We start from the raw sequence: 13,094 nt of genomic DNA on the forward strand, positions 1-13,094 counted from the left end.
AGGTAGCTAAACCGGTATCCGAGTTGTTCTTAATGCCATTAACATGAGGGCCGTAACAGTTCAGTTTTTCATAGCTGAATCATCAGTGGCGGCTCCTAATCAAAGGCCTGGTGGAAGAGCTCCGTTTTACAGGCCCTGCGGAACTGTAAAAGGTCCCTCAGGGCCCTGATGTCTTCCGGGATCTCGTTCCACCAGTGTGGAGCCGAAGTATGTGACCGAAGTATGATAGCCTCAGTTTGACAAATAAAGTATAAATGATATAAGCAGCATACATTTTAGCGCGGTGGATGGATCACCTTCCGTGTGTATAATAATGGACGTGTTTATTTTCATTTGGCAATTTAGAATGTAAATATGGCACTTGAGTTATGCAAATTCTCCAGAACTTGTTAATTTGAAGGTATCAAAAAGGTTTGAGCTTTTTTCTCTGACTTAATTAAAAATCAGTTTGCAACCTGACATTATATTAGAGAATCAGCCAGGGAGCTGAATTTAGAATCTAATTCAATTATTGTGGGGAGAAAATGTCAGTTTATATCTTATGTATGGAAACTCCTGAAATCAATTCATATTAATAATATTATTGAAATCTAGTTTGGGCTTGCTTTCTTTTTTCCAGGGTCGAAGCAACTAAAAGATGTCACAGATGAAGTCGACTCACATTGTCTGTACGGTCTTCCATTTGGTAACCTGACTGGCACTGTGCATTATAAGCATCAGAGAATCCTGAGAATAATTTCAGAACTGTTTTTATACTGATGATTCCAGAATCAGTTGCAAGGTGAAATACTGGTGAGTGCCGTCCATCTTATAAAAGTCTGCAGCCTCATCTAAAGCAGATGCCCGCAACGTGGCAATGCTCCCTCTAAGCTGTGGAGTCTTGTGAGCAATTTTTTTTTACTTTGTGAGCTACTGGCATTAAAGTTTTGAGTGAGTGATTTGGCTTCTGCATCAATTAGTTTGCTCTGGAGCCCTCCTTCTTGTGCTGAGACAAAAATGTTTGAGCTGAGACAAAAATGTGAGAGCCAGTTTGGTGTAGTGGTTAAGTACACGGACTCTAATCTGGGAGAACCGGGTTTGATTCCCCACTCCTCCACTTGCACCTGGCTGGATGACCTTGGGCAAGCCATAGTTCTGGCACAGCTGTTCTTGAAAAAGAGCCGTTTCTGCCAGAGCTCTCTCAGCCCCACCTACCTCACAGGGTGTCTGTTCTGGGATGAGGAAGGGAAAGGAGTTTGTAAGCCGCTCTGAGACTCCTTTGGGTAGTGAAGGGCGGGGTATAAATCCAATCTCCTCTTCTTCCTGAGCTAAGAAAAATGTGTGAGCTGGAGGCTAAAAAACTGTGAGCTAGCTCACACTAACTTAGCTTAGAGAGAACAACTGCAACGTGGTGCCCACTAACGCCTTTACTGGTACCCTCTAAGTGTTTTCAGGAAGCGGGTGGGGCCAGGTGAAGTTTTTGTCCTGCACAGATTGTCCTTAATCACTGGAGATCTGATTGGGTGTACAGATTAAAATAACATTGCTGCAGTAGCAGCTGCCACCCCAGGTTTTTTTCCTCCTCACTCCCCTTTCCAAGTGTATTTTTTAGATAAGCCCTCTTCTCCCCTGCACTTGGACTTCCTACAGCAGCCATTTTGTGGTTACGCCCACTACCCTGTCAGAATTCCTAATGTGCCCACAGGCTCAAAAAGGTTGGTGACCCGTGCTCTAAAGCCAGTTTGGTGTGGTAGTTAAGTGTGCGGACTCTAATCTGGGAGAACCGGGTTTGATTCCCCACTCCTCTACATGCAGCTGCTGGATGTCCTTGGGAAAGCTGTAGTTCTGTCAGAGCTGTTCTTGAAAAAGAACAGTTTCTGTCAGTTCTCTCAGCCCCATCTACCTCACAGGGTGTCTGTTGTAGGAAGGGAAAGGAGTTTGTAAGCCGCTCTAAGACTCCTTCGGGTAGTGGGCGGGTTATAAATTCAATCTCTTCTTTTAAAATTCTATTTTGTCTTTGTTTTGTTTCTGTGGGGGTTTTTTCTGAAAGTGACGTGTGGCAAAGCATATTTTGATGTTTTCTGTGTTTTGGCTAGCTCATGTTTCCATTTAGCAAGAAAGAAGTAAATGGGAATAAAAATGGACTTGAACGCTCGAAGTTACTTACTTCAGAACTGCAAATCTCTGGAAAGAGATATCAAAACTTCTTACATAATGGATCATATGATTGCGGATGAGGCGTTAACGTTACAAGAGGAGGAGAAAGTGAAAGCCCAGGTGAGTGACTTGCAGTTTTTAAATTCTCCTTCCTGTTTGTCAGGACTTTGGGGTTTTATGGCTGCGGCCACAGGAATAGGAATTCAGACAGGAGTTCAAGATGTGGGGCTGGGGAAAGCACAAAGAAGGGCAACCAGGATGGTTAAGGGGTTAGAGTACTTTTCCCGTGAGGAAAGGCTGGAGAATCTGGGACTTCTTTTTTTAAGACAGCTAAGGTGCGACATGAGACATAAAATAGACATGGGTTGGAGAAAGTCAGTAGAGCTTTTTCTTCCTCTCCCATACCACCTATGAGGAAAGGTTAAGGCGCTTAGGGCTCTTTAGCTTGGAGAAACGACGACTGAGGGGTGACATGATTGAGGTTTATAAGATTATGCCTGGGAAAGAGCAGGTAGAGAAAGAGGTACTTTTCTCCCTTTCTCACAATACAAGAACTCGTGGGCACTCCATGAAATTGCTGAGGTTAGAACGGATAAAAGGAAGTACTTCTTCACTCAAAGAGTGATAAACACATGGAATTCACTGCCACAGGAAGTGGTGGCGGCTACAAGCATGGACGGCTTCAAAGGGGAATTAGATAAGCATATGGAGCAGAGGTCCATCAGTGGCTATTAGCCACAAGGTATAGGTAGGGGCTCTGGGGCAAGTGATGCTCCGTCTTCTTGGTGCTGGGGGGGGGTCAACAGTGGGAGGGCTTCTAGTGTCCTGGCCCAACTGGTGGACCTCCTGATGGCACCTGGTATTTCTGGCCACTGTGTGATACAGAGTGTTGGACGGGATGGGCCTTTGGCCTGATCCAACATTGGCATCTCTTATGTTCTTATGTTCTTAACTCAGGGTCATCCAGTGAAGGTTCTGGTAAATAGGTTCAAAACAGAGAAAAGGCAATGCTTCTTTATTCAATGAGTAATTAAACTGTGGAATTCATTGCCAGTGGAGGTAGTAATGGCCGCTAGTATAAGTGGCTTTAAAAGGAGGGGAGACAGGTTCATGGAGCAGAGAGGTCCATCAGTGCCCGCTAGCCATGGTGACTAAAAGGGGGCTTTCATCTACAGAGGCAGCAAACCTCTGAATACCAGTGGTGGGAGGCAGCATCGGAGAAGAGCCTTGACCTCTGTGCCCGCTTGATTTATTTAGCCCTCCAGGGCAACTGGTTGGCCACTGTGTGTAACAGGTTGCTGGACTAGATGGACCATTGGTCTGATCCAGCAGGCTTCCATGTATGTTCTTAAAACCCAGCATTAGTATTCATGCACCAGTGACATGAACTGCCTCAGAAAGTGGGGTTGGCACAACACACTCATGCTAACAGTTGTTGTTGTTCCTGTTATTGCCGGAATCAGTTCAGTCACCATCTGCATATCCGTGCTCAGCTGAGTATAGCAGAGGTAAAATAGGGAAGGATTACATGTGAATTTCTGAAAGATCCTCTGGTTCTTTAAGCACTTTAGAATCTCTCTGATTTAAGTGGGGGAAATTTAACAACATATTTATCTCTTCCACTGAAATCATACAAGTCGAAAGTGCTGAACTTTTGGTGGATTGTACCAATTGTATTGGGCCGTGGTGGCTCAAGTGGTTAAGACGCTGAGCTGCAGACCGGAAGATCGGTAGTTCGGCAGTTCAAGACCCAAGTGTTGCATGACGGAGTGAGTTCCCGTCTCTGGCCCCAGCTCCTGCCAGCCTAGCACTTCGAAAGCAAGAAATTGCAAGTAGATGAATAGGTACCACGTTGGTGGGAAGGTAACAGCGTTCTGTGCGCCTTGGCGTTTAGTCATGCCGGCCACATGACCACGGAGAAGTCTTCGGACAGTGCTGGCTCTTCGGCTTGGAAACGGAGATGAGCACCACCCCCTAGAGTTGGATTCGATTGGCTTTCGAGCAAGGGAAGCCTTTACCTTTTTACTAATTGTATAATGGTGTCCTTTTTCTTCCGTTAGACTTCCCAGAGGGAACGAGCAGCTATGCTTCTAGAAATAATCCTCACCAAAGATAATCATGCGTACATATCCTTTTATAATGCTCTGCTTCATGAGGGCTACAAGGATCTTGCTGCCCTTCTCCAAGATGGCATCCCTATTATTTCACCTCTTAACGGAAAGAATCCAGTGGATGGAGTGACCTCATACGGTCAGTCTTGACAAGTTGTTACTCGTGCATAAGAATTTAATGGGTGTAAACTTTTGTTTTGAGTGATTAACACATGGAGTTCACTGCCGCAGGAGGTGGTGGCGGCTACAAGCATGGACAGTTTCAAGAGGGAATTAGATAAGCCTATGGAGCAGAGGTCCATCAGTGGCTATTAGCCACAAGGTATAGATAGGAACTCTCAGTCTGGGGCGAGTGATGCTCTGTATTGTTGAGGGGGGGACAACAGTGGGAGGGCTCCTAGTGTCCTGGGCCCACTGATGGACCTCCTGGTGGCACCTGGTATTTTTGGCCACTGTGTGACAGAGTGTTGGACTAGATGGGCCATTGGCCTGATCCAACATTGGCTTCTCTTATGTTCTTATGTTGGAAAGAATAGTTTAAATTGTCTTCTTTGAAGAAGCCTTTCAGGAAACAGTTACTGCAGAGTCTTCATTTCAGTGTGATTCGGGCTTGGATCCAAAGGTGTTATGTTGGCATAATGACATTTCTGCCAACAGAACAGCATTTTAGTTGGCAAAGAGCTGTGGGTTTTGGTGCTTCCTCCCCTCCCTCTGCAAACCCCAGTTTACTCCCCACACTGTTTTAGGAGCATCCACTGACCCCCCAGGAGCATACTTTTGGGATCAAAGAAAACTGGTGGGAGTAGAGTTGATGGATTTGCCTTCAGACGCCGTTTGCACTGTTTAGGAGGCAAGCCAAAATGTCTACTGAATGTTTAAGGTATCCAGGTGCAGACAGGAGTGTGAGAGAAAATTGAAATGCTATTGGGAGTGTGCTGCTTGTACTGTAACCATTAGAAATGTGATTGTTTTTACACGGTTGAATTCGTGTTTCAGTTCAGAACCTGGAACACACTGACTGTTTTGTTGAATGATGTTAAGTGAAGGACGTTCTCAGTTTCTTACCATTCATCCTATTAGCCATCTGTTTTGCCTTTCTTTTGGAGGCTAGGAATCGTTCTGTATATCTGGTGGGGTAAGCTGCTGGCAGTGCTGTTGCTATTTGCTTGTGAGCTACTTGATAATTAACCGTGGACTTTGGAAATGTATACCCATGTGCAGTGACATATTCACACAGAAGCAGACTTTCATGTGTATCTTTAGCTGGCAGGAAAATTGTGGGCATGATTTCACAATTTGACCCAGCAACTGGATCTACACATATCTAGTCTTTTTTTTAAAGGATGTTTAGAATGTAGTGCTGCATATGGTCCACCTCCTATGCTCTTCCTTCCACATTAAACAACTGATAAGCATGATCAATGTTCCCTGTAAGCTGTGGAGTCCTGTGAGCAAAAACTCTACTTTGTGAGCTACTGGCATGAAAGTTGTGAGAGAACGATTGGGCTCCTGCATAGATTAGTTTGCTCTGGAGCCCTCCTTCCTGAGCTGAGAAAAAAAGTGTGAGCCGGGGGCTAAAAAACTGTGAGCTATCTCACACTAACTCAGCTTAGAGGGAACACGGAGTATGATTCTTGCTTTCGTTGAAAGGGTTGACCACCATGGTTGACCTCTATAGTTGTATACTAATGTATCATCATCACTCTCATTTGCACTTGCACTTTTGGTGGTAGACTACATGAAAGATCTGTTGTGGAGATGACTGCATTAGTTTGTATATTGGGGCTGGTGAACTGGTATTTCTGATCGATACTGTGAAAAGTAAAGAACTTCAGGTGATATTTGAGCTAACTGTTCTCTTATCCCTCTCCTTTCTGGATTTCAGTTAAGACTGTCCTTTGTGAAGGTGGAGTTCCACAGCGACCGGTAGTCTTTGTCACTCGTCCGGAACTAACAAAAACAATCCAACAGAAACTGTACAGGCTAAAAAGTGATTCCGGATGGGTTATTGTTTATGGAATGGCAGGGTGTGGAAAGTCTGTCTTGACAGCAGAAGCTCTACGTGACCACAGTCTTTTGAAAGGTATTTGTAATTACCCTGTATCAGTTATATGTATATGTATTTTCCATTGTTCTAGTTCTGAAACTGAGCTTTCTTAAGAATATGCAAGAAGTTAGGGAAGCATGAATTCATTCATATAAAACCTGTGACCCAGTACTGAATACAGAGAATCAAAGGCTGGTTTCCTGTGCACTTGTAACAAGCAAGTAGCACGGTCGGATGGTGTGGCTTAGTTACTTCGCACAGCATGCTGCTATTGCTACCATAGTACAAGGATCTGACTGTCAGTATTTTGGAGTTAGAAGCCTGCGTGTATGCCTTGTGTGATGATGCATGCAGTATGTCTACTAGAATGAATGCAAACATCTTCCGGTACCCCTTTTCAGTTACCTTTTTGTTTTTTTAAAAAATGTCCTAACTCAGTTTCGTTTTTGTTCAGGCATGCTTGTTCACTGTGACTTCTTAATTATATCTTGGCGTATTTTTTGCTAGACTGCTTCCCCGGGGGAGTCAACTGGGTTTCTGTTGGCAAACAAGACAAGACAGGACTGCTAATGAAACTCCAAAACCTGTGCATGAGACTAGACCAAGACTTCACCTTTTTGCAGAGGCCGCCGCTAAACATAGAGGAAGCTAAGGATCGCCTTCGTTGGCTGATGCTACGCAAATACCCAAGGTGCTGTCTATGGAACAGAGCAGTTTAAATTCAACTTGGCTAAGGTTGTTCTCTTTTCCCAACCCCCTTTCTCCAGGCTTTTACATGCAGCATGTGCAAATCAGATTCTTTTTTCCAGTTTCAAAATAAATGATGTGGAAGGGTGTGACGTCCTCCTTATTGGGGAGGATTAGTTTCACTTTAAAAGTTCTCTTTATGTTGTTTAACTGGTTAGATTCTGCTGCCACCAGGAAATTTTAAGGATTTCCAAACCTTTATGCTTTTATTTTTGCTCTTACTAGTTTGGTAGACCGAGTTTAAGGCTTACGAGGAACTATGTGGTCCTGGGAAGTATTTCATTCAGAGCTGGTATAAACTTGGATAAAAGAGGATTTATTGAAATAAATACTAAATAAGAGGGTAGTACAATATAACTAGTAATGTGTAAATGATGAACAATTGCTTTGGTATCACACACAATCTCATCCCTCACTGACAGGGATCTTTTCATGTAACTTTGTAACACTTGTTTATCTCAATGCCAGTTTGTTATAACACTCAGACTTTCCTTTAACTTTTCTTCATTTAAACTTTACTTTACTTTTTCCTATACACTCAGCTTTCAGCTCCCTTTCTTTTTCTCACTGAACAACCTCAGCTGTCAGTTTCTAACGGCTTCCACACAGAACTGCCTGTCTACATCAACTGTCAACTTGTAACTGAAACTCCTGACAGACTCACATACTCATCCACCCAGATTCACTTCCAAAACCCCTCCCCCTCTCTGTCAACCACCAATCATACCACACTTGTCTGTCTCAACCACTGTAGTCTATCTACCACAGCCATGCAACCAAACTTTTAAAGAGACACACACACACAAAAACAAGGAATTGTTACAAAGGGATTTATTCCCAAGATCAGTTCTTAAGTTAGCCGCATATTGGGAACAATTTGCCAAGTTTGCTTTCAAAAGTTTGCTTTGCATGTTTATGAAGTTTGTGGAAATTGAATTGTTTTATAAAACTTACGCATACAGGATTGGTGGCTATTTAATTGCTTCTTCTAAGCCTTTCTAAACTCTTCTTCTAAGGAGCTCAGGGCACCATGCGTTAGTTCTCCCAGCCTCCCACTTATCCTCACGACAACCTTGTGAGGTGGGTTATACGGAAAGAGAGTATCTGGTTCAAGGTTACCAAACGATTGGAATCCGGTTTCCAACCCCTCAACCCCAGTCCTAGCCACTGCAAGACTTTTGGTTTCTCTTTTATATTTGAGACCTATAGGTAAGCCCTGTGCATACATGCATACACACAGTACCCTCTCCTCTCCTACCCATAGATATCTAGGCCCCACTGATAATACACACATCAAAATAAATCTATTCTTTCACATTATAAAAGACTGCACAACAACACACCATAGAGAGCCAGTGTGGTATACTGGTTAGAGTGACATAGACCCTGGTTCAAGTCTCTGCTCTGCTACGGAATATAAGAACATCAGAAGAGCCCTGCTGGTTCAGACCAATAATCCATCTAGTCCAGCATCTTGTCTCACACAGTTGCCAACCAGTTCCTCTGGAGAGCCAACAACAGGGCATAGAGGCCGAGGCCTTCCTCTGATAAGAACATAAGAAAAATCCTGCTGTATCAGAGCAGTGGTCCATCTAGTCCACCATCTTGTCTCACACAGTGGCCAACCAGTTCCTCTGGAGGGCCAACAACAGGGCATAAAGGATGAGGCCTTTCCCTGATGCTGCCTCTGGCTCTGGGATTCAGAGGCTTAGCACCTCTGAATGTGGAGGTTCCCCTCAGCCACCACAGCTAGTAGCCATTGGTAGACTTATCCTCCATGTATCTAATCCCCTTTTAAAACTGTTTATTCTTGTGGCCATCACTACATCCTCTGGAAGCTTACTTGGTGACCTTGAGTGACTGTCCCGCCCCCCCCATCCCTCAATTATCTCACAGGGTTGTTGTGAGGATAAAATGGAGATGAAGAAAATTATGTAAGCCCCTTGAGGAAAGAGGTGGGGTATAAGTGAAGTACATTAATAATGACAATAATATATAAAGTGATCCAGAGGTTACAGCATGCGTGCGTGTAAACTTTCTCCATTTTGTGGCTTGGATTGGACGAGTGTTTCTGAAAGGATTCCCATTACTGAAAATGTAATGTGGGTTACATTTTACAGAACAGTTATGCAGTGTAATAATCTGTTTAACTGAGACTTTATTAACTATGTCACTATTTGTTAACTTAATTTGAAAAATATAAAGTACTTAGAAAATGTTGTTCAATTATGTCTATCACTGCTATAGCCTCGGAAATCTTCCCAAAGAACTATTTGTTTTCTTCTGGGCAACTTTAATTGTCCTGAATGTATTTTTGCACCTATGAAACTTAACTTCTGGCTGTGCTAAAGGGTTCACTTACGAAGTTACCGAATAGGAGTAATTTAGAAAAAAAACGTAATCAGACTCTCAAATCAAGTGTTCGATGAACATGCGTAGTGGCTCAAAATGCATTCACAGATTGACTCCAAGTTTGCCATCTTTTTTTTTTTAATAGGTCTCTCTTAGTACTCGATGACATTTGGGATTCCTGGGTATTAAAAGCATTTGACAGTCACTGCCAGATTCTTATCACCAGCAGGGACAGAAGTGTGGCAGATTCTGTGAGTGGTAAGGATTTTTTTCCTGTCTCCCTAATTTCATGTGTACTTTTCTTATCGTGTGAACATTTTTCTTGCTGATACAAGGCCAGTTTGGATGGTAACTTGGCTCACCTGCCATGGGGGAGTGGAAAGGAGAGCAAGAACCCTCTTACCTTTCCTTCCTGACCACCTGGAGAGCACAATCTCTGCCAGCAGCTGTCCAAGGGGTGGCATAATGGGGCTAAATCCAACATAGGTTCATATTATGTAGCCAGTTCCAAGATTTTAGCTTAGTCACTGACACCTATCTTTGAAACTGTGACATTGACCCATATCGCTGAAATCTTGACATGCTGGAGATGGACTTATTTATATGATGCAACATGTGAGCAGTCAGAAGGAGGGCAAGTACATGCCAGTTGCTAATCAGATGCTCCCTCTCTCACTGGGTGTCAGGCTGAGTATTGTCTGTAATGTATGTAACAGGATATAGCAGGTCCTGGACATTTTTCTTCTCCCAAGGGCTTAGAAGGATCTTTTAAAGTCACCAGTGGCTATCTCATTACTCACCCTGGAACCATTTTTTAAATATATTTTCATTAATTTTCCATATAGATTATGTAGATAGTTAAACGTTAGCTAAACAGGAATACGAACTGTTAGTCGGGAAGCACTACACCAGGGACCAGAGAGACACACACAAGCTATAAATAAATCATTACATCACCATAATGAGTCAGTCACCATAATGAGTCAAACAGATCGTAAATAACGATTACCTAAAAGTCAGTGAGTCAAGTAGACTATACAATTTACATAATGCTGTCTCTTCAATAAATCTAACGTAGCATCTAAATTTCTACCCAAAACAGAGAGATTCAAGAAAAAATTATCTAAATCTTCCCCAAATAGGTAATTGCCACCTCATGAAGGAAGCATATATATTTCTGAAAAGAATTTGTCAAAAGCGTTCAAACATAAGCATCTGCATTGGTTTAAAGAGGGTCAAATCACCCTCTTCATGTTTATTCTTCTAAAACATAATGAGAAAAGTCCATTTTTTCAAGAAACGTATTGGATACTAAATGCTGATTATTTAGTGTTTGTAATTTTATTTTTTAAATTTGTTTATATATTTTATTAGATCTGTATCCTGCCCTCCCCTCAAGCAGGCTCAGGGCTGGTTCCATACAATTTCCAATAATAATTAAAACCAATTTAAAACAACAAAATTAAAACAGTACATTTTCGTTAATTATGCAATATTCTGTCACTCATGTTCTCCTGCACTGTAATCTGTACACGGACCTAAGGATCACACATTTATATTCTCTTTTAACCAGTATGGGTGCTTGTTCTGATGCACTTAAGGTGCATAGACTTTTAAGTGATCTCAGCCCGGACATTACAGAGAAGGTGGCTAAGTTTCTCTCCTTGGCTTTAAAGCTGCGTCTAAGGTTCTTTTAGATTTTTGTATGTGTGCTTTCAACTGGTTTTAAAATGTATAAATGGTACTGATATTTTATGCCAATAAAGGCTGACTTGACTTGATATTCCAAATTTTATACAGCATTTTGATACTGTGAGTGTATTTATACATTTCTGATGAGATACTGTGTGTGTGTGTGTATGTGTATACACACACACACACATATTTGCAGAAATTAGCATATTCAAATTCATTCCAAGATCAACATCAGGATCTCAGTTTTTGAGTAAAACATAGTAAAACCATTTTTGGATTTTGAAACCATTTTAAAGCAACGGGGAAAGATACAGCATTTTTTTAAGTTGTGAAGACTTGCTGAAATTTGGCCATCACATTTAATCTAATGCATACAAAATATAGAATCTGTATGATACTTAGAGCTTTCACAAGTTGGTAAATGTATTTCTTGCTAATTTCAAATTTTAACCCTAACCCAGGCAACAAATATGAAGTTCCTCTGGAAAGTGGGTTACCACACGACAAAGCACTTGAGATTTTATCTCTGTTCGTTAATATGGAAATAGTGGAGCTGCCGGAAAAAGCTGATAGTATTGTAAGAGAATGCAAAGGTATGCATTTTTAGCTTTTTTCTCCCTTATAAAAATGTTGACCGTTTCTCAGTCCTTATCTGCACAAATGCCGTTTCGAAAAAATTAATTACTTTGTAAATTTGTTTTTGTTCTGATGATAATGAGCCCTCCTCTGTTGTTCTTAAGCATAATGATGTTGCATCTCTTTCAGAGCATCGCCTTGTCATTTTGTGATCTTTTTAACTAAAAAAAATAGTTCTAGTCTGTTAGCTCCCACTCACTACTTCTGGAGCGTTTGTCATCTGGTCAGTGGAAGATGTGAGGAGCAGGTTGCTTTCTTGTCAACCTCTCTTCTCCATTTCAAATTTTACATAGCTCCAACTGTCCCATTGTTCCCTGGGCCACCATAGATTAGCTGTCAAGGTTCTCAAAACCCCCAAAGCAGTCTGGAATCCGTGTGGATCCATGAACCTCCAAGGGTGGATCTTCCTAATAAGTAAATGGTGCATCAGTTGCATCGGTGCTTAGTTCATCGTGGCCCTTTCTTACAGGCCCAGGGAAATGCTGATCGCTACTTTGGGGTCAGGAAGCAGTTTTTCTCCAGGCCAATTTGCCCGGGGATCCTGGAGGTTCTTTGTCATCTTCTGGGCATGGAACAGGGGTCACTGGGGGTGTGGGGGAGAGGTATTTGTGAATTTCCTTCCTTGTGCAGGGGGTTAGAATCATAGAATCATACAATCATAGAGTTGGATGGTACATCCAGGGTCATCTAGTCCAGCCCCCTGCACAATGCAAGAAATTCTCTAGATGACCCTAGAGGTCCCTTCCAACTCTATGATTCTATGTGTGCATAGAGGGAGGCTCTACAGAAGGAGGCTGTAATCTCAGCCATACCTTTAGCAGGGAAGCCCCCCCCACTGTTGCCACCCAGGCACCAAGTTTTCTTCTCTCTTATGTTCTGTTCCCTTGATGCCTTTAAAAGAAGTGAAAATCCTTCCTTTCCTCAGCCAATAAGTTAAGGAAATAAACATTGTATACATTTATACCCCACCTTTCTCCCCAGGAGGGGAACCAAAGCAGCATACTTCCCTTGTCCCTTTTACAAGGATTTACAAGGTCCCCTTTCCCCCGTCTTTCCAATTCAACCTGTTTGTTTCTGTGTTTCAGGTTCTCCCCTTGTGGTGTCATTGATAGGAGCGTTGCTACGAGATTTCCCCAACCGCTGGGATTACTACCATAAACAACTTCAAAATAAGCAGTTCAAACGAATAAGGAAGTCGTCCTCTTACGATTATGAAGCGCTCGATGAAGCAATGTCCATAAGTGTTGAAATGCTGCGGAAAGATCTTAAAGACTACTACACAGATCTTTCTGTCCTTCAAAAGGACATTAAAGTGCCTTCAAAAGTAAGAGTCATTCTAAATCGATACCTGGTCTGTGTGTGACGATTGT

At 42.4% G+C, this 13,094-nt stretch overlaps 1 protein-coding gene across 1 annotated transcript in view; it reads left to right on the forward strand.

Annotated features, from left to right (window-relative positions):
• Nucleotides 1-638: 638 nt before the first annotated feature.
• APAF1 (apoptotic peptidase activating factor 1) overlaps nt 639-13,094 on the forward strand; it is a 51,476-nt gene continuing 39,020 nt past the window's right edge. The window contains exons 1-8 of the mRNA XM_015421246.1: nt 639-792; nt 2,076-2,256; nt 4,197-4,386; nt 6,133-6,330; nt 6,802-6,985; nt 9,539-9,651; nt 11,550-11,681; nt 12,810-13,048. Coding sequence (XP_015276732.1) covers nt 2,107-2,256; nt 4,197-4,386; nt 6,133-6,330; nt 6,802-6,985; nt 9,539-9,651; nt 11,550-11,681; nt 12,810-13,048 — 1,206 coding nt within the window. The 5' untranslated portion in view covers nt 639-792; nt 2,076-2,106. The remainder of the gene's footprint in view (nt 793-2,075; nt 2,257-4,196; nt 4,387-6,132; nt 6,331-6,801; nt 6,986-9,538; nt 9,652-11,549; nt 11,682-12,809; nt 13,049-13,094) is intronic.

Source organism: Gekko japonicus, unplaced genomic scaffold (genome assembly GCF_001447785.1).
Source record: "Gekko japonicus isolate JY-2015 unplaced genomic scaffold, Gekko_japonicus_V1.1 scaffold644, whole genome shotgun sequence".
Classification (NCBI taxonomy): domain Eukaryota; kingdom Metazoa; phylum Chordata; class Lepidosauria; order Squamata; family Gekkonidae; genus Gekko; species Gekko japonicus.